We start from the raw sequence: 21,332 nt of genomic DNA, 5'->3' as shown, positions 1-21,332 counted from the left end.
TACAACAGCATAAAACATACAAAGTGAAAACCCAAGTCTTTTTCTTTCTACTTTGGTCTAAAACTTGCCAGGTCTTGTCTAGACTTCTACAAACATTTTAAAAAATAAATATGAAATCATATTTGAGTATAATTTGCTTTTTCCATTAAAGAAAACTTTAGCTGAAGAGTAAATTTAAATTTCCATTTAGAGAGACAGTTCATTCTGGCTTCAAAGTGAAAAAAAAATAGACTTAGAAAAAAAGATTACTTGAAAGCAGGGCTCTGTGCTAATTAAGTAACTAGAAATCCAAATATACTGAGTGAGAGAGCTCGAGGAAAATTGTTAATTTCTATGTAATATAATACCTGATGTCTACAGGGATAGCATCATGAACACAATCTCAGAAGGAACCCTGCAGCTTGATAAGGATAGCACAAGGCGGTCAGAGAACAAACCTGAAACCATTTAATTTCCTGGTCTGTCTTTTGGCCTTAATTTGATAAGTGAGATTACCTGACAACAGAATGTAAATATTAAATCTCACACTGACAGTATTTCTCCAGTAAGTGGCACACTCTAAAATCCCTACACAGGAGGCTTTTACAATAAAATGGCAATTTAAAGATTCTTAAAGGACAAAATGGGGACTGTGAACTTTTTTTATAGAAGATGATATACGTAAAGAAAGGAAACATGGCAGCAACACAAACATCTGTATTTGGGCCTACCATTTTTCTCTGTTCTGCTTGTATATTGGAGCCCCATGGGTAATGGGAGGAAAGTCAGAATGACGGATGGTTAGGCAAGATCAGAAACTGCGTCAGTTGTTCAAAAGCATATTACTTCCTAACAGCAAGATAAAATAATAGTTCTCTGAGAGGTTATTAGAAAAAGATTTATGTTTGTAATAAAATGCAATACTTCTACTTACCTTCATAATTCCACAGTTCACTGAAAGGCTTTCCTGGTTCTCCGAGAGGGGATGGAGGATCATTGAATAATGGAGCACTAACCTCCATCTTCACTCCCTGCTCACACGGACTCAGCCTGACACACACTGGCTCATGTCTCACTGGGAAACCATCCCAAGTGTATTCGATTTTAAAATCCATCTAAAGGAAAATTCGAACAAATTTGTTAACAACATAGAACCGTTCAACAATGAAATGACAATTGAAACAGAGATGGCAAGTCAGCCCAAGGTGCTAGGAGTCAAAGGTTATCTGGGCCATAGAAACTTAGGAACTCTGAATTCTATTCCAGAATACAACTGGAGCCTAAAAGCTTCATGACTTTTAGTCTGGATGTAGCTCTGTTTCTTTGTGTATGCAAAAAACGTCACTGTGAATGTTATGACTAAGTCCACTGCAGAAATTTTACATGTACTTAACTATATGAGTTTATGTTTTTCCATATTTAGCCAAGATTTAATCATTTGTGTAAAAATAAATATATCCATCTCATTAGTACACAAATTTGTTTTGTTTCTGACAGATGTTAACATAACATTATATGTATGTATGTATATATATATATATGTAAATATATACATATATAAAATCATTATCAGTAGGTATATTTCTATTTTTCTTAGCATTTATTAATGCACTCTTATAACATTTCATACATATATAGTATACTGATCATCTTCAATCCCTTATTACTATATCATGTTCATGTTCCCCCTGCAATGTTCCCCTCCTTCTATTTTCACATATTGTCTCTATTGTTCTCTTTTTCTTTAATAAGACACATTCATGCATAAATATGCATAAATACATAAATATAATATGCTGGGTCCATGTAGTGTTGCATTATGTATAATGTATATAGGTAAATACATGAGCAGACTTTAATGTATACATGTTCATATGGAAATAGCTTCAAGTATGGGTATAATATTTAGAAAGGAGTCTAAGGGCAAGTAATACTAAGTGACGAGGAAAGGCAGTGGCAGACAAAAGGACACAAGTCATGAAGAGGATGTAAGCTAATTGCTTTTCTAGCCTCAACTTTGTCACAGCTTTTTTGGGGGAGCGGGGTTGTTTGTTTGTTGATGGTGGAGAAGTACATAAAAACGTAGTTGGTAGTGAGAGGGTAAAGCCCTGAATGAGGCCACCCTGGGTGTTCTGAAGGTACTGCACAGCAATGCAAAGCCTTTGGGAGTGTGGGACTATTTGTTTGACAGGCTGCCTTAACTCGGTTATGTATTTTATTTGTGAGCTCATTACAATAAAAATTACAAATGAATAAGGTGAAAATATTTCAAAGTCCAACCGCTTAATGTTAGACCTCATAAACCTTCATCACTCTGATGAACCATCAGTCAGAATTAATACTTCCAAGTTGATCACTAGCCTACTACAGTTTTACTAGCAGCTTTCTTAAAACAAGGTTGTTAAGCTGTAGTTTTCACTTTTAGCTTATCTTCTTCGACTTATACTTTAAAAAGAGTTAAAACTTCAATTGTTTTAATTTCTACGTAAGGAAATCAAAAGAGAGACACGTTTGCTTGGGAGACAAAAAAAAAAAGTTTAAAAGAAATGTTAAGGAATATTTGTTTCAATAAAATGATTTTTAAGGAAAATTTCCAAGTTCCTTCATTTACAAAAAAAAACAAAAACAAAAAACAAAATCTTTAATTTTTTATTACAGTCCATACTGCTTTTTAGTTCGCATCTGACACTGCAGCACACATTTCTAAAAGAAAAGGAGGGAGAAGAAAGTAAAGTCAGGGAACCTGCCAGCTGGAGGCAATGGGACTATCAAATGGTTTCAGTCCAAGTAAAGACAGACTTTGAAGAGATGCTCAAAGGACATACCAATAGGAACCGATAGGACACAGACCTGGAAGCTCTTCTAAGTTTGGTGCTAGCTGTGGTCTCTGGCCCAGGTCTGAGCAGTGAGCTCCCTCTTAGGCTCTGCCCAGTTGCTCCTGCGTTCTAGAGGGAGGAACTAGGAATTCTGAAACAGACAAACCTGATTTTTCAGTGAAAATGTTGAGAGGACACACAAAGGAACATCTGAAGGTTTTTAATCACACCATTTGAATTCTGGGTGCTTATGTCTTTTTAATTGTTTTAAGGGGGAAGGCTAACTCAGCAACACATTACAACACATTATAAAACCATTTGAAAAATGAACAGTAAATCACTGGAGATTATAATAAAACATGTAAAGTAGCCATTCATTTATTGCAATTAGAAGCTAGCTATAAACATTAAAACATTCAGCATAATTTATATCACATGGTGGTCAACGGTTGTGATACTGAAGCCATATTTTCTGGGCTCAAATTCTTGCTGTGATGAGCTAGCTTTCCAATTCGCTTACTTAGATTCCTATTTCATATGTTCTGAAGGTTTGCTAGACAGAAGCCTAGCATGTTTAATGTCAATACTAGATGTTTAGTGTCAATTTATTAAAATTACCAGTGAAACCTGCCATTAGTTTTCAATGCATGAAACTTCAACTGGCTTGTGCTTATTTTGACCATGATCATATAAAAACAAGCACTTCAAGTGCAAATATCAAAGTTCTATTTCACTACTCAGTTTAGACAAAACCATTGATAATTTTAATACAGAAGTCACACTTGGCTTTCTTCACCCTAATATATTCCTACCAAATGTAGGAAAATCTTTTTGAGTCAATAAAAAATGTTCCTCAGAAAGTACCCTATAGTGAACCTAAAAAAGAAATGGAGCTTGCACAATCAGTGTGTTTTTTTTTTTTTTGTTACGTTTATGGCCACTAAAAACCAGACCGGGTTGAATTTTCACTGATTCAAAGCTAAACTAACCCTTTGCATGGCTAGTGCCAACACATACATATTTAGCAGCGACTCTTTTTAGAGGAATGAGGGTAACACTGTTGATACTGTTTTATGAGTACAAGATTACTAAACGTCTTCAACGGTTAAACAAAAAGCCAAACTTCATCCAGGGCATACATGCCTTTTGTTTTGTTTTTGTGTGTGTCCACGTGGGGGAGTACGTCTATAGCTGTGTATGGACTGAGCTTGAGGCAGAGTATCAGTGGGATGTCATTCTCAAAGGCTGTTCACCTTTTTTAACCTACCTTTATTTTCACCAGATATTATCAAACAGGAAAAAAAAATCTTATTAACATGCCTGATTTTACTTTTTGCGACAATGACTTACTGACTCTGGAGTCACTTTCAAATTTGTCTAGGCTGCTGGATAGAGAGCACCCTTTTCCCTCATCCTGTCTGCTCCTCTCAAGCACTACTATTAAAGGCCATTTAATCTTTAAATTAAAGGGGATTTGCTTGGCTTTTTATGTGGGTGCTGGGGAATTCCAGGCAAGCACTTCATAACCAAGCTATCTCAGGCCCTGAGCATATTTAAAGAAACTGTATTTCAATGCATAAAAATATAATCAATTAAAAGCCTCAAAAGCCAATGATAAACTTCAAGTGAGCATTTTTTTATCGCTAATGTCTTTTGCCCCCAATATTTTGTGTATGTTTTATGTTTCAAGCTTTACAGCTCAAATACTCATAATATCACTTCGTAAAACTGTGAACGGTAGTTTATGCCCCAGTACAAATTTCATTTTATTTTTGCAGAATTTTATCTTTCCTTAAATCCGAAGAAACATCTCTGAAATACCTGCTAGATTTGCAGGCTATCCTGGATCCTGACCAGGTGCCTTCTTGAAGCCACAGGGTTAAATATTGGACAATAGTTCTCTTTTCTAGGCACAAGAACCAGTTTCAGACCTAGGAGCGACAGCTCTAAACTGGGGGGCGGGGTGAGGGGACCTTGAGTCACCTCAGCCCGAGGACTCACAGACCTCTCTGCACAGACTCCCACAGACGCTTAGTGTCTGCAAAACCAAGACTCGGGGGTGGGCAATGAAAATCCCTACCTAGTTAGTGCCTGCTCCTATCACAGTTTCCATACAAAAAAAAAAAAATTAATTAAATTAAAAATGCGCCACACTACCTCAGACAGACACTCGCTGCGCCACTGCGGAAGGCGCCAAGCAACCCACTCAGCCCCCAACGCGGCCTCAGGGACCCGCCCACCGCCTGACAGATAGCCAATCACCTGCCTGCGCCTGAGACGGCGCAATGACGCCTACCGACGCACGCGTGATGACGGACGCGGCGTCACCGTCTCCAAGGAACGGTCTGGGGCACCGCTTTCAAAGTCGCAGGGCGGGCCGAGTGGACTCCGCGGCCGCTCCTGCTTTCCCGCGGCCCTGGCGTCGCCCCTCAGCCGGCGGGGACGCTGCCGCCCAGCCAGGCGCGTCGCAGGGTCATCCTCCCGCGCGGTCTGACGGGAACTCGGCGCCCTCCGGCCGCGCGCGGCTCCGCGGCCCTTCTCGTCCGGCCGGGTCCGGCCGAGCGCGGAACGGAGTCTGAGGCGCGTCGCCTGGGTTCCGCGGAGCGGCGGGCCGGGCTGCGCCGCCGCGTGAGTGGGATGCTGATGTCTCCGCGCCAGGGCTCGGCTGCCCCTGCGACCCCTTAGCTTTTTGTTTGCCCTCACAGCGGGAGGCTGCTTTTTTGTTGTTGTTCGATTGCTTGCTTGTTTGAGAAATACCTTCTTTCCCCCCTGCGAGGAATCGATAAACGTGATGAAAACTCCAAACTAAAATATCGAAATGGCCACAGAAATCGACTTACTGAGAGACCAAAGTAAGCGCGCTCTGTTCCCTGATGGAAAATTCATCTGTAAGGTGCAGTGTCGCTATCGTTGACCTACTAATGTGTTGTGAATGCTGGTCGGGTCCCAGCGTGAAAAATGTTAAAAACTTAAAAAGAAGTGCTCTGCACAAAATGCTTGGTGATGTACATGAGGCTATGTATGTACTTAACGAAGCTGAGACGCTAGTAAATACTTGTAGAATATTCCTTGAGCGTGCACTGGAGTCGGCCAGGCACGAAATAGATTTGTAATGCAATGCGTCTGTTGTGCTCGAAGAAACTGGAGGGCTGATGGCCAGGAAGAGTTTCCAAGCCTGCAGGTTAGGACCTCCAGGCATTGCTCAGGTCGTTAGTTTAAAAGATGTTGACCTATGTTTCATTACGTGCCAGGTGCTATACATGTAGCTGATGTAAGGAGATTCTTGTTCTCCAAGCATGTAGCTGGCAGAAGGAGATACATAAATACCAAAAATACACTGAAGCAGCAGCAACTGCCGACTCGTTTGCATCAGATTCCAAGTAGTTGATGGAATTATTGAGCAAACATTGAAATAGCATCTACTAACATGGAGCTAAACAAATATTGACTATTATGCGGTTATTAAACTACTTCCAGAGGAGATGCCATTTGGACAGAATCTTGACATACCACTATGTGTTTACTGATAAGAAAGGTTTAGGTGTCCAAATTATTGGCAACATTGAGGAATTGGTAGTAATGCTTTGTTTAAAAACAAGACAGTTGCCTTGAACACTACATAGAGGTTTATAGAGGAGTACAGTTCGTTAGCTGCAGTTGTAATCATAGGTAAGAAGGATACCTATAGGACCTAAGGAAGATGTAGAGATTGAAGGCTGAGAGATTTGAAAGAGAAAGAGAGAAACTCAGGTATTTTCTTGAGCTACAGAGAAGGTTGGGGAAACATGCTGAACTCTACATTGAGACCAGAAGTAAGGACATACTCTTTAGATTTGTTTCTGTACATATATTGCCTAGCTCTCACATTTTACAAGTTTGATCTTGGTCAAAATTCTTAGCTTCTCTGTGCCTATGGTTAATACATGTTAAATGCTCTGCTCCCCCACCCCCATACACACTATTTATAGTGTTGTGGGATATATGCATACATATGTATACGTTCCATGTGTGTGTGTGTTGACATTACAATAGCATTATTTCTTAAGCAAATGAGTAGGAAAAACCTCCCTCACTCTATAAAGATGGATAGATCACAATCTGAGTGATCATCGTAAATGAGTTTTGCTTGGTGGAGAGACACCTGAATTTTAGAAGATGAGTTTTAGAAGAATAAAGCAACTGTAATTCTTAAATAAAAATTGAGTCCCAAATCTGAGCAAGCCCAAGTAAGAGAATTTATTTTAATTGAAAACTGAATTGTAAGTCAGTAAAACACAAGGGAGAATGGAAGAAGAGATTCCCACATAGAAGCATCAGAGCTCAAGGGCTTGAAAGGTCAGGAAATGGAAGCATGGAATTTTAAGGTTTGTATGAAGAGCTAAGAATGAGTGTTAGGAATCTGTGAGCTTTTTCTGTTACTAGAACTTGTATGCTAGTTAAAGATGGGGGTTGTCCCACTAGCCATACCACCTACCACTGTTGAGATAAAGATGACTCTCCATCCTTCCATTTGCCTCTCATACTCTCTACTGATTGATTGATTGATTGTTCATTTGTTTTTTTCAAGCATTGTTTCTCTGTTTAACAGTTCCGAGTGTTCTGGAACTAGATTTTTAGACTACACTGGCCTTGAACACTGCTCCTTCTGCCTCAAGAATGTTGAGATTAAAGGCGTGTGCCACCATACCCAGCCTTCTACATTGACTAAAGTGGATCTTAATTTCTTCTCACTGGATTAATTTGGTTTTTGTTTTTTTTGGTTTTTGTATGTTTATTTTGTTTTGAGAAGACCTGGCCTTAGATTCTCTCAATAGCCTAGGTTAGCTTCAAACTCATAACACATAAAGTAAATCTTTAACATTTTCAAAAGTCCATTAAGAATATGTCTTCATGTCTTCAGGGTACAGGAGGATTTCCTTTGTAGATTTGACTTTTATTAAAAGAAAATGGTATGTTAATAAACTTGAGTATTGCATGATACTGCCAATGTCTCCAACATTTACAGAAGCAACTGGTTAATGCATTTGCATATTTATGTGTGTTTGTTTATAACATAAATTTAAAAAAGAAAACAAGCGTCATGGCAAAGTGAAACGTTCTTGTAATATATACAATTTAAGTCCAGAAATGGGAATGGCGAGAACCTCAAAAAATTTATAACCACTCCCTCTTCCTCAAAGATAGTGAAATATAATCACTATCTTTAATGTTATACCTTAATTTAGTTTTTTCAATATTTAGTTTTAAAAAGTAAGATCATGACCTATTTATTCTTCTGTGCTTCATCATTTATAATACTTTGAAGTTCATTTTAATTGCTATACATACTTGGCAGTTTTAAAATTAATCACTTCTCTATTATGAGGATATCTGAGTTAGTCCCAGCTAGTGGATCACTGTTAATACTTTTGGTCATGGTTCTTATGGCTGGCTAGTTGATTATAGTGCCAAGAATTGTGTTCACCTTTAATTGTAGTTTGGTGATTTTAAACTCCCATCAGCAGTGTATAGGAGTTCAGCTTGTTCCACCAGTTCTCTTGGTAGCAGGAATGTGTGTTTCTGGAGACCAGAGGATGCCTCTGACGATGTCCTCGGGCTTTGGGCATTGTTTTCTTAACTAACTAACTAACTTCCTTTCTTTCTTTCTTTCTTTCTTTCTATTTCCTTTTGTCCTTTCCTTTTCTTCTCTTTATCCTTTTCTTCCTTCCCATACCCTCCCCACCTTTCTTTTCCTCCCCTCCCTTCTCTTTTCTCCTTCCTTCCTTCCTTCCTTCCTTGAAACAGATCCTATGATTGGACTAGAATTTGCCAAATAGGCTAGGCTGATTGGCTAGGAAATCCCAAGAACCCCACCCCCTCCACCTTCCCAACACTAAAATTAACAAGGCTGCTTCACCATAACCTGCTTTTCCTACATGGACTCAGGGAATTGAATTCAATCCTTCGAAGCCTAAAAAGTAAGAACTTACCAACTGAGCCATCTCCCCAGCTAGACCCTATTTTCACCAGTATTGAATTTCAATTTGTAATCATTTTAATTTATCCTTTCCCCGTTGTCTACTGAGTATGAGCTTCTTTTCTGTTAATTGGCCTCGTAAGAATAAGTGGTGGCGCACGCCTTTGATCCCAGCACTTGGGAGGCAGAGGCAGGCGGATCTCTGAGTTCGAGGCCAGCCTGGTCTACAAAGTGAGTTCCAGGACAGCCAGAGCTACCCAGAGAAACCCTGTCTCAAAACAAACAAACAAACAAATACTTTTTGTATACTGAACCATTTTCAAACAAATACTTTTTGTATACTGAACCATTTTCTGTTTCTCAACTGATTCAAAGTTCTTTGTTTTGGATACACTATCATTGACAATTATAATTCTTGGAAATATTTGTTTATAGTTTGTGTTTTTACTTTCTTACGGTTTTGTTTTGTTTGTATGAGCATACGTTTTTAATTATAGTGTTCATTTTTTGGTATTTACCTTAAATGTAATTTTAATTGTTTTCATATTTGCTATGATATGACACCATGACCAAGGCAGTTTATGATTTCAGGTTATAACCACCAGTGTGATGGCAAGCAGGCAGGCAGGCATGGTACTGGAGTAGTAACTGAGAGTGCACGTCTTTATCCCCAAGCAGGAGACACAGAGAGGGCTAACTGGGATTGGCTCTGGCTTTTGAAACCTCAGAGCTCACCCCACTGACACCTCCTCCAACAAGGCTACACCTCTTAATCCTTCCCAAACAGAGCCTGTGGGGGCCGTTTTCATTCAAACTACCAAAAATGTTTACTTCTTTTTGTGCTTGAATTTTAAAAGTCTTATTCTACCCTAAGGTTATAGAAGTATTTCTTGATTCTCTAGTGAAAATTTACTATTTTATATTTACGTCTCCAGTTCACTTGGAAATTATTGTTATGAATGATATTAAATTATTTTTCTGGTGGTGACGCACGCCTTTAGTCCCAGCACTTGGGAGGCAGAGGCAGACAGATTTCTGAGTTCGAGGCCAGCCTGGTCTACAAAGTGAGTTCCAGGACAGCCAGGGCTATACAGAGAAACCCTGTCTCGAAAATCAAAAAAAAAAAAAAGAAAGAAAGAAAGAAAGAAAATAAAAGAAAAAAAATTTTTTTTCCTTAGTTATTTGCTTGACCTAGATCCACAAATTAAAAGATTACCCTTTCTAGATCTACCTCTACAGTTCTGGAGTGCCCTTTCAATCATCACTTATTAACATGTATATGTGTATATTATATTTCTAAATTCTAAATACCTTTTAATTGGCAAACTTTGTTTAGTCCTAATATGGTTTGACTCTTAAATGCTTCTCAAAGGCCATATGATAAAAGTTTACTCTCATTTAATGATGCTATTGGGAAGTGGTGGAAATTCTAGAAGGTAGGATCTCATGAGAGGAACTAGCTGCCTCTGAATTTCCTTAAAAAGGATATATTTTGTTCCTAACCCCTGACTCTTTCTCTCTGCTTCCTGACTACTACTGATCAATCTACTGTACCCCAATCCCTGCTTGATCACTCTCTATATCCCAATCCCTGCTAGGATATATGATATTCTCTTTTACCACAGACCTATAATGATTGAACCAAGCAACCATGAGTCAAATAAACTTTTCTCTGTCAAGGTATGTTTCTGGAAATTTTATCATAAGAGTGGAACACTAACTTTTTCTTTTATCACTATCATGCTATGTAAATTATAACCTTATAATGCATCCTATTATCTGATAGAGCTAGCTTGATCCTCTTGTTCTTTTTATAAAATTGTCTTTCTTCTCATTCCATTTCCTTTCGGGATCAGTCTTTCAGTTACTATAGCAAGATTTTTCGTTTAGATTGGAATTTCATTAGATATGTAGACCACTCTAGGGAAAACTGACTTTAGGAGACAGACTTCTTTATTCTGTGTTCTCTTTTTCCTTCTTTAGGTCTTGCATTTCTACTGATTATTTATCAAATACAAAGTATTTTTGTATAGGAATTTTATATTCCTTTTGTTTTGATGATACTAGAAAGTACTATCTTTTGTTATGTAAAACTCTTGTGTTATCAATATATACAAATGTGATTAATTTTTGCATTTTGGCCTTGTAATTAATAACTATTAAATTTACTTCTGATTTTAAGAGTCTTTGTTCTTTGGAGTAGTTAGCATGCATGCAGATGAGCTTGTTATAAACATTTCTTTGAACGTTTATACTCTCCTTTATTTAACTGTTGCAGTACCACATTAACTTGGACTTCGACTAGAGTGTTGTATAAATGTCATAGAATTTATTCTTGTGTTAACCACAAGGAAAATATTTTTAACATTTTTCCCATTAGGTGTGATGTTTACAGTGTTTTTTGTTGTTGTTTTGCTTTTCGTAAGCATCCATTTTATTAAGATCCTTCAAGTTGTATTTGTTACACATATATCTTGAAATTCATCAAAATTGTTAAAAATAAAATATGAAATGATTATACTTTTAATCCTCTTGTTTGTGAGTTTATTTACTAGGCTCATTTCAATTATTTCCTTCATGTGACTCTTGAGTTTATATTGCTGTTCTAACGTTTTGCAATAGATTTGATACTTCAGCCCCTTTTTTCCTTTTTAAGATTTATTTATTTCATGTATGTGAGTCATGTATGTCACTGTCTTCAGACACACCAAAAGAAGGAATCAGATTCCCATTTCAGATGGTTGTAAGCTACCATGTGGTTGCTAGGAATTGAACTCAGGACCTCTAGAACAGTCAGTGCTCTTAACCGCTGAGCCATCTCTCCCCCTCCTCTTTTCTTTTCTTTTTCTTTTTTTCTAATATAGATTGAGCATACCTAATTTGAAAATCCAAATTCCAAAATACTCTATAATCTGAAGCCTTGAGTGCTGATGTGATTGCAGACTTTTGTGGTAATCTGAATCTAGGATTTCTAGATTTAAAGTACTCAACAAAAGTCTATACAATATTTTAAAAATATGAAAAATTTCTAAATTTGAAGGATAAATTCTATTCAGTTTAATTCTAAATTAAAGCTATAAAGTTTTTCTACTATTAAGTTATGACACATCAGATTTAAACTATTGCTCTGTTCAAAAGACTTACATATTTTTGTAATTCTTCCTGAGACCCAACGTAATATAAAAGCAAGTTTTTTGTTTTTCAATTTTCATATATTTCGAGTCTCTTCCTAGTGACTGCTTTCTGTTTTGGTTATTGACTCTATTTAGAATTCGAATCAGAACATGGAGGAGTTTTGTTTGTTTGTTTTGTTTTGTCTTGTTTATTTCTTTGAAAGTTGTTGAGCTTTGTTCCGTTCCTGTAAATCTTGAAAGATTGAGTATTTGTTGGTGATATGTATGTTTTTCTTTTTCATTCATTTTTTAAAATTTTCTTTTAATTCAAAAAATATATATGTATGGGTGGTATCTTGCCAACATAAATGTTTATGCATCACATGCTAATGGATACCAAAAGGGAATGTTAGATTCCCTGAGACTGCTGGTGCAGTTGTGAGCTACCATGTGAGTGCTATGATTAGCTAGTGCTATATCTGCTGAGCCATTTCTCTAGCCTTTCATAGTTTTCATTTGTGTGTGTGTGTGCGCGCGCGTGTGCACACATGACTACATACATTAGAGTACATGCAGAATCCAGAGTTCAACTTGAGGGTATGGTTCACTGTGTTAGTTCTAGAGATTGAACTCCTGTCCTGGGCCATGACAGGTACTTTTGTATGCTGGGCCATCTTGCTTTCCCTGTTTCTTTTCCGATGTGAATACAGATGTGGTAAGTTAGAACTCTCAGCTTTATTCTAGGCCATTTTTTTCATGGCCTCATGGCACTCCTGTTGAAATTAGATTCTGTGTCCTACAATTTGTCCTCAGTATAGAATGGGTAATCTTTTCAACCGACTTTAGAATTCTAAAGCATTTGTGTACAGCTGAGTGTTTCCTCTGGTTCTAGCACCCAGAAGGCAAAGACAGGAAGATTCTAGTGAGTCAGGCCAGCCTGGGTTTATATCAGTTCTAGGTCAGTCTGAATAATGACCTGTCTTCAAAAAATAGAGGGAAGAAAGGAAGAATATGGTACATATCTTCCCAATTCTTTCATTGAAGAAGTGGAAACAAAAAGTAAGTGGGGAATGTTTCTACTTCTATCTGATAATTCAAATTTAGGAAATAAGGAAGATTAGTTCTTTGTAGCTATCTTGTGTTCGTTTGATTTGGGAGTCATTATTTAACTTATTTTTGTTTTGTTTGTTTGTTTGTTTTTTTGGTTTTTTTCGAGACAGGGTTTCTCTGTGTAGCTCTGGTTATCCTAGAATTTCCTCTGTAGACCAGGCTGGCCTTGAACTCAGAAATCCACCTGCCTCTGCCTCCCAAGTGCTGGGATTAAAGGCGTACACCACTACTGCCCAGCATTATTTAACTTATGAATGTAAAAAAAAAAATCTAATTTTCCATTCTAAAATGTGCTAAAATTGACGATTCATCTGATGAGAAGCAATCATACAGACTATAAATCTTTCATTGGATATGTCAAATAGTAGCTGCTATTTTTCTAGTTTTACAGAATAAGACTCATATTGGTTTTTGTTTGTTTGTTTGTTTCAGAAGATAAACTAAATGATATTCTTAGGCAGCATCAAATCGAACATATTTTCAGAGACCCAACTATGCAGGTATGTGGAATGATTTAAGTATAAAAAACTAGATTGAAATTTGATTTAAATATATCTACACCCTTATGAATTATTGGTTACAGTCAGTACAAATCCTCAATATAAATTCTACTTAAGAGTTATTCACATTTTTAGTTGCCTATAACCTTTGAAATTTTGCTTATAGCTTTGATTCTTGTAAGGGAAGATTTGGTTTTGCTCTCTGGAAGTAAGCTCTTTGTCTATAGAAATTGCTTAATATTTTCTTTTTTATTATTAGATATTTTCTTTATTTACATTTCAAATGCTATCCCCAAAGCACCCTATACCCTCCCCCGCCCTGCTCCCCAACCCACCCACTCCCACTTCCTGGCCCTGGCATTCCCCTGTACTGGGGCATATGATCTTCCCAATACCAATGGCCTCTGCTCTCATTGATGGCCGACTAGGCCATCCTCTGCTACATATACAACTAGAGACACAGCTCTGGGGGTACTGGTTAGTTCATATCGTTGTTCCTCCTTTAGGGTTGCAGACCCCGTTAGCTCCTTGGGTACTTTCTCTAGCTCCTTCATTAGGGACCCTGTGTTCCATCCAATAGATAACTGTGAGCATCCACTTCTATATTTGCCAGGCTTTGGCGTAGCCTCACCAGAGAGAGCTATGTCAGGGTCCCATAAGCAAAATCTTGCTGGCATATGCAATAGTGTCTGGGTTTGGTGGTTGTATATGGAATGGATCCTCAGATGGGGCAGTCTCTGGATAGTCATTCCTTCTGTCTTAGCTCCGAACTTTGTAACTCCTCCCATGGGTATTTTGTTCCCCATTCTAAGAAGAAACGAAGTATCCACACTTTGGTCTTCCTTCTTGAGTTTCATGTGTTTTGCAGATTGTATCTTGGGTATTCTAAGTTTCTGGGCTAATATCTGCTTATCAGTGAGTTCATATCATGTGAGTTCCTTTGTGAATGGGTTACCTCACTCAGGATGATATACTCCAGATCCATCCATTTGCCTAAGAATTTCATGAATTTATTGTTTAATTGTGTAAATGTACCACCTTTTCTGTATCCATTCCTCAGTTGAGGGGCATCTGGGTTCTTTCCAGCTTCTGGCAATTATAAATAAGGCTGCTATGAACATAGTGGAGCATGTGTCCTTCTTACCAGTTGGAACATCTTCTGGATATATGCCCAGGAGAGGTATTGCTGGATCCACTGGTCATGCTATGTCCAGTTTTCTGAGGCACTGCCAGACTGATTTCCAGAGTGGTTGTACAAGCTTGCAATCCCACCAACAATGGAGGAGTGTTCGTCTTTCTCCACATCCTCGCCAGCATCTGTTGTCACCTGAATTTTTGATCTTAGCCATTCTGACTGGTGTGAGGTGGAATTAGAATTCCTTGATCCACTTAGACTTGAGCTTTGTATAAGGAGATAAGAATGGATCAATTTGCATTCTTCTACTCACTAGAGCACAGCAGAAACTGGCATCGTGTTCTTGATCCTTAAGAACTATGAAGAACTCCTTTCTTCACATAGTATTCAACCTCTGAAATTCTATTGTAGGAATGGAAATGGATTAATAGAACCATGCATTGTTGGTGGGAGTTTATAAATTCTATATCCATTCCGGAAAGTCATTCAGTAACTTAAAGAGAAAACATGCAACTGCCATTAGAGTCAGCATTTGTACTCCTGAACACATGCACGTACACATTTACAAGTGTTTGTAGCAGTTGTGTTGTATGTACTTGTAATATTATAATACACTATTGTTGGACAGTAGAAAGTGATGAGTTGGCTGAGTGTGGAGGTTTAAACCTGTAATCCAACACTTAGAAAGCTGAGTTAGAGGATCTTGTGATTTGGGGGCTAACCTAGGCTACACAGTGAAATGTGCTCCTAAACATCCAAGATATTCTACTGAAGGTAAAAAAAAAAAAAATCCTAAGCAATTATATTCATGTTAATGTTATGAAAATGAAAGAAAATGTATACATAAAACTGACTAGTGGTTGCCTAGACCTAATAATAAGGAAGTGTAGTGGAAAAGTAGTATGACTAAACAGAGTGCTAATTGATCCTTGACTCATGAAAACTTTGTTATGGCATTGTACTGCAGAAGGTCCCCATGCTACACTGCTGTGACAATTTTTCAGCTTTGTGATGTGAAGATGATGCACATTCAGATATTTTCTTGAGTGAATAATATATGGTAAGATGCTCGCCCATAGTGATGGCCAGCAGCAGTGAGCCCAGCCTCTCAGCCAGCTATATAATCACAAGTGTGAACATACTCTTCAGGTCATAGGGCAGTGTGTTAAATGCATTTTGAGCTTACATCATTCTCAACCTCAGATGGGACTGTCATCCATCTTAAATTAAGGATCATCTGTATGTTACATTGTGGCGTCACAAAATGTTTGCATTGGGGAAAGTTGCCTAAAACTTCCTGTCATTATTTTCTACAGTTTCATGTGATTCTACAGTTATCTCAAAAACAAACAAAAAGATTAACACTTTTTAAACTCATACATTAGAACTGAAACACCATTTGAGAGGAAATGTACTCTCCTATTTGCATGCATCTAATGTACAAAATGAAGAGCAAGAGCAGATTAAATTCAAAGAAAGGAGGTAGAACTTAAGTAATGAGCTGCCAATGTAAAAATTAGGGAAAAATTACAAAAGTAAAAAGATTACTTGTTAAAAAAGACAGTACACAAGTCACTTTCAAAGAAGATAAAGGGGAAATGACGATTAGTGTTTGAGGAAACTACTGAACTTTGTTTTTAGTGTGATCTCTAAAACTTAATGTAGTCTCTATTTGACCCTAACATCTATTGCATTATGAGGTGTGTTCTAGGTAAATGATCAAATTATCTGTATATAATAATTGTGTCACATACTACTCTTCAGTCTTTAAACCTTCCTTACATCATGTTGGGTAGATGTGAACGCATGCAGCCTTGTATTGCTACAGAACTTAATGTAAGCTTCCCTTGTTTCACCACAAATATTGACAATTTGTGTTAATTGCTAGTAGATATTTTCATCAGATAGAAAATTCTTCATAGTTCTAATTGGCCAACATTTTATTATGCATAAGTTTACCAATGTATTTCAGTATCAGCTGTTTTTATTTTATAGTTATAAAAATTTTAATGACAATTAATTTAAGCCAGTTTCAATCTTAACTAGAATAATGTGAAAAATATTTGAATAGCCTTTTTATAATTTGTTATATATGTTTTATATTTTGTTATAGAACAGCATGTCCAAAGGAGGCAGAGGTGACACACTAGTAGACTCAATAAATGAGCAAAGGTGAAGTATTACTAAACACATATTATTTCTTCAATCATTTGATCATTGAAGGAGTTCCTTGATTTATGAATGCTTATTATATGATCTGCTGTAATTAAGCATAACGACTTGCTATTGAGTTGATAAAAATATTGATGGGATTTATATGAGTGGATTATAATGGAGGATAATCTTGCCTGTTCCCCAAGATACTTGGTAATATCTGAGAGCATCTTTGATTTGTTACAAGTAAATCCTATGGAAAGTGAGACTTTTCTAGGTGGAATCCAGAGAAGCTGTTTGTTATCCGTCAGTGCTCAAGGCTTCTCTCCTGCTTCTTCCACAGAATCAAGAAGTTTTCAGTCCAAAATATGACTTGTATTAAGGGTTTAAGCATAAAGGGCAAGTACTGATTAGTATTAGACACAAATTTTCATTTTGAGATTTATTTTACTTGTTACATGCTTAAAGTAAATGAAACTGAATATTCAGTCTTTTAACTCTGTACTTTTCTTTAGTTCTTTACCTCCTCTCATTGCTGAGTATGAGAAACATCTGGAAGAGCTAAACAGGCAGCTGACCTATTACCAGGTAAGAAGTCATAATCACTTAGCTTTTGTAAGGTTTACTATGAGAAGAAAATATGAAAATCTCATTCAACTGTAAATGTGGATCTATATAACACTAGCTTCAGTTCTCCTTTTAATCCAGTACTCCCTTGTTCTTCCTTTCTGGCAGTGGCATCTCTCAGAAGCTGGGAGCTATGTCCTGATGGCAATATTATTTGTTCATATCTCTGTTCAGAGCCATCTCAGAGCCGTTCAAACCTTACCCTTATTCTACCCACATGTGTCATTATTTGCAGAATGTTTCCCCATCTTCAGATGCTACTTCTGTCATATACAGATATTTTTTAGATAAGATTTTAACCCACTTGTTTTATTTTTGATTACTAGTAGAAGTTTATTTTAAGAATAATGGAAATAAACTCAAGACACTGTCTATGTAAACAGATCTCAGTCTCCGGGCTTCTGAGATTAGGCTCATGAAAAGCTAAAGCATACTATACTATAGGGTTGTTACACGTTTAAAGTAACCACGTTTTTAGAGTATAACTAATATTTATAATGTGTTTCTTTGAATTGAAATGTGTTTTACATTTCCTCCCAAATTTTCTGATACCAGGATAACAATATAAATACTCTTTTTCAAAAGACTTTTTATTTTTAAAATTGGCTTACAGAATAATGGGTTTCCATAAGGGGTTTTCCTGCATACCTTGTTTTTATTGATCCCTCCTAGCTCTACCCCCTTATGTACTTCCACTGGGTGTAAGATGGAATGTCAGGGTTGTTTGGATTTGCATTTCCCTGATGACAAAGGACTTTGAACATTTCTTTAAGTGTTTGTCAGCCATTCAAGATTCCTCTGTTGAAAAATCTCTGTTTGGCTCTGGCATAAGACAATTCTTAATTTATTTCCCATTCTTCATGATATATCTTTTATAGTCTTTTGCCCTTTAAGCTTAAGCCAACCACAAAAATATCTTTTTTTCCTTCTGATGGGCAATTAAAAAACAACAAAAGGCTTTTTTGTGTGAGTCATGTAATTTTTAGTTTTAGGAGTAGCAAGTCAAAAGTTTCTGCTGAATTCACTCTATGAGTTGAATGATGGTATATTTATTTTGTGTACTTCAGTTGTTGTTTCAGAATAATTAGTTGCCTGGAAATTAAACTCTCCTAAAACCTCTTATAAGCTGTCTGGTTCCTGTGTCTCTTTAATGAGCTATTCTACTGAAGTGCTTGGCTTCAGTTTCTCACTTGAGGTTCTTACCACCTCTGGGTGATTACTGAATTAGTTATAGGAAGAAGCTACACTTAGCCCAAGAGTCTTCACTGATAGTAATAGTTATTGCATTTGTTTTAGAGAGAGAAAGAAGATGTTATCTACTTCTAAGAATAATCTGTTCATGCGCACAGACATATAATTAATGAAGAATGCTAATTTTTAAGAATTGCAGATGTACCTCAGCATAGTTGTCTGTGACTTTAGTCCCAGCACTCAGGAGGCAGAGGCAGATGGGTTTCTGTAAGATAGAGGCCAGCCTGAGCTACATAGAGAGTTTCAGGACAGCCAGGGAGACATACACAGACACTCTCTCATAAAAGCAGCAAACAAACAAAATCTAACACAGTAAAAAAAAAAAGATTACAGATATGATCAAGAAGTAGTATACCTTCAAAGCAGTAAAAGCATGCTGTAATTCTCTGTATAAAGATCCCCCTTCCAACCACACCAAACAAAAAATATATAGTAGGGAAATTTTAATTATGTGAGAAGCACTTTGTAGATCTTTTTCTTCCAAATATTACATATTTTCAAGTATTTTATAATAAAGTCCTTAATGTGACTTACGTAGTACACATATATTCTATATAATCATTTACAATATTAGATACTTTTCAAATTAGAGTGTTTTTATAAATATAATCAGTATTTAATTATCTAGTAGAACTTCAGTTCATTTTAGTTTGAAATTCTGCCTAGCAGGAACCTGGGGGAAAAATCAGTTTTGATGCTGATTTCATATTAAAAGGTGGTTAGTGATTTCTTAGGCTAAGATCATCTCTGAGTAGGAAAGAGAGAGACTTGGAGAGCTGCCTGTTCACACTTTTTGTGCCAGGTCTCTCCAAGCATGGCTCTTCTCCTTACCCTAGAGTACATAATGAAGACTGATGGGTGTGTTTTAAGCTGAGTGCACCTTTTTTGAAAAACTGTTTTTTCATGACGGCCTTTTGCCATCTGCACACCTTTTTGCTCTTATTAAAACTGGCTCCTTATTTTGTCATTTTGCTTTTACTAACATTTCTTTTTTCCTTTGAAAGGCTAATAGTCTCTTATTACCTTAGAAAATCAGTGAAATTTTCCTCTCATTCTCTTTAAAGTATGAATTATAATCTTCCTTGTATTCTAGTTAGTGGGTTTTTAAGTCATCGGGCCTGCTAAGGACTACTTAGCAGTAGATACATGTATCAGTGACCATGTCTGCTTACCATAGCAACCTTGTTTAAAAGAGTTCAGATCAGAAGGGTGGTGAGGTAAGAATGATTGTTAAAGAAGACCTGCATTTCCTTTTTCACCATTCTCATCTTATCTCTTGAAGTAGGAAAGACTATTCATGCAGATATGAGCTTCCCCTAAAAACATGGATTAGTTAAGATATATTTTCAAGGGATAGCAATCAGCTGGGTTTTTGCTTTTGTTTGTTTGCTTGTTTATTCAAGAAGACAGGGTTTATCTGTTTAACAGCACTGGCTGTCCTGAAACTCAGTCTGCAGACCAGGCTGCCCTCAAATTCACAGAGATCTACCTGTCTCTGCTTCCAGACTACTGGAATTAAAGGTGTGTGCCACCTCACCCAGCTCAACTGCTTCTTTTATCATTCTGAAGTGTATCTTCTTTTGTTTTCCAGGATACATATTTTTATAATTTTCTCAGTTATTGCATAAAATTTTTTATTTAATTATAACCTATTCAAAATGAATGTTTTATCATGTTTAGTACATTGTTAAACTATCCGTATGTGATATGGCTTGTTAAAAGAAATGACTAAATTTTCTCTGTAACTGCTTGCATATGGATTGAGTCATAAGTGGAGATCTAAGTGTCTGGGGAATGTATTCCCACACCTATAATGTAAGAATAATGAAAGAATGTTTCATTATTCTTGTAGAAGCACATGGGTGAGATGAAACTACAACTTGAAACTGTCATCACAGAAAATGAAAGGTAAATCAATTAGCCAGTGGGTTTTTTGTTGTTAATAGGTAACTTTTATTGTTGGTCTTTGATGCGTGGAGTGTGGTGCTTTAGAGTACAGACACCTGGGCTTGAGTTTCTGTTGACTACTGGCTTCATTACCTGTGACCATAAACAAGCTATTTAACTTCTTTCAGTTGTAACATTTTTGCTATAAATTGAAAATAATAAAAAAAATGCTTTCTTCTTTTTCTTAACCTATTGTTAATGTTTACATATATATGAATATGAACTTGCTATGTTCATTTAGTGTTGCTTTTATGTCTATTTTTAGGACTGACAACATGGTATTGGATAGCCGTTAATTTTGCCTCTCTCAGCAATCCTTAATTGCGTTTAGCTCTTCCTCTAAGGATGAAGCCTTCTGAGATCTCCCCCATCCATAGAGTCATGTCAGCTGCTGGTGGTGTGCAGATCCTTATTTAGTTACCACGTTGTCGAGACTTCATGAATATAGCTTCCCTGTCATATCTAGACCTGTCTCTCAGTAGACAGCCTTGTCGTCTGGCTCTTACCACCTTCCTGCTTCCCCTTCTTTTGTGTTCCCTTAGTCTCAGATATAAGAGTGTTGTTATAGAATGTGGCTGGGCACCTCATGGTCAATTTTCTGCATTTTGACCACTTGTAGCTTTCTGTAGTAGTCTCTGTCTGCTGCAAAAATAAACTTATTTGATAAGAGTGAGAGCTACATGTAATTATGGGTAAATATATAGGATGTAGTTAGAAATTATACTGGTTTCGGAAAATGGTAGT

At 37.0% G+C, this 21,332-nt stretch overlaps 2 protein-coding genes across 15 annotated transcripts in view; one reads left to right on the top strand and one right to left on the bottom strand.

The window, feature by feature from the left end:
- Positions 1-5,036, bottom strand: part of D3Ertd751e (DNA segment, Chr 3, ERATO Doi 751, expressed) — a 60,702-nt gene extending 55,666 nt beyond the window's left edge. For 5 of the 9 annotated variants that reach the window (XR_867177.2, XM_030252844.1, XM_011239973.2 and 2 more), the window contains exons 1-2: positions 4,953-5,036; positions 914-1,094 (exon numbers count right to left, since the gene is read on the bottom strand). Coding sequence is in view for 8 of the 9 variants with exons in the window: in XM_030252844.1 (XP_030108704.1) it covers positions 914-1,094 (181 nt within the window). In the remaining variant the exon portion in view is untranslated. Of the gene's footprint in view, positions 1-913; positions 1,095-2,829; positions 2,947-4,616 lie in introns of all 9 variants that reach the window. The other 4 variants (NM_028667.3, NM_027271.1, NM_001291048.1 and 1 more) reach the window with 3 other exon arrangements.
- A 54-nt stretch (positions 5,037-5,090) lies between these two features.
- Positions 5,091-21,332, top strand: part of Sclt1 (sodium channel and clathrin linker 1) — a 115,847-nt gene continuing 99,605 nt past the window's right edge. For 3 of the 6 annotated variants that reach the window (XR_867171.3, XM_011239970.3, XM_006500787.4), the window contains exons 1-5: positions 5,091-5,647; positions 13,407-13,474; positions 16,723-16,781; positions 17,279-17,351; positions 20,494-20,549. Coding sequence is in view for 4 of the 6 variants with exons in the window: in XM_011239970.3 (XP_011238272.1) it covers positions 5,614-5,647; positions 13,407-13,474; positions 16,723-16,781; positions 17,279-17,351; positions 20,494-20,549 (290 nt within the window). In the remaining 2 variants the exon portion in view is untranslated. Of the gene's footprint in view, positions 5,689-13,406; positions 13,475-16,722; positions 16,782-17,278; positions 17,352-20,493; positions 20,550-21,332 lie in introns of all 6 variants that reach the window. The other 3 variants (NR_155540.1, NM_001081411.1, XM_006500786.3) reach the window with 2 other exon arrangements.

Source organism: Mus musculus, chromosome 3 (genome assembly GCF_000001635.26).
Source record: "Mus musculus strain C57BL/6J chromosome 3, GRCm38.p6 C57BL/6J".
Classification (NCBI taxonomy): domain Eukaryota; kingdom Metazoa; phylum Chordata; class Mammalia; order Rodentia; family Muridae; genus Mus; species Mus musculus.
The sequence above is the reverse complement of the archived record's forward strand: the minus strand, read 5'-3'. Positions and strand labels throughout refer to the sequence as shown.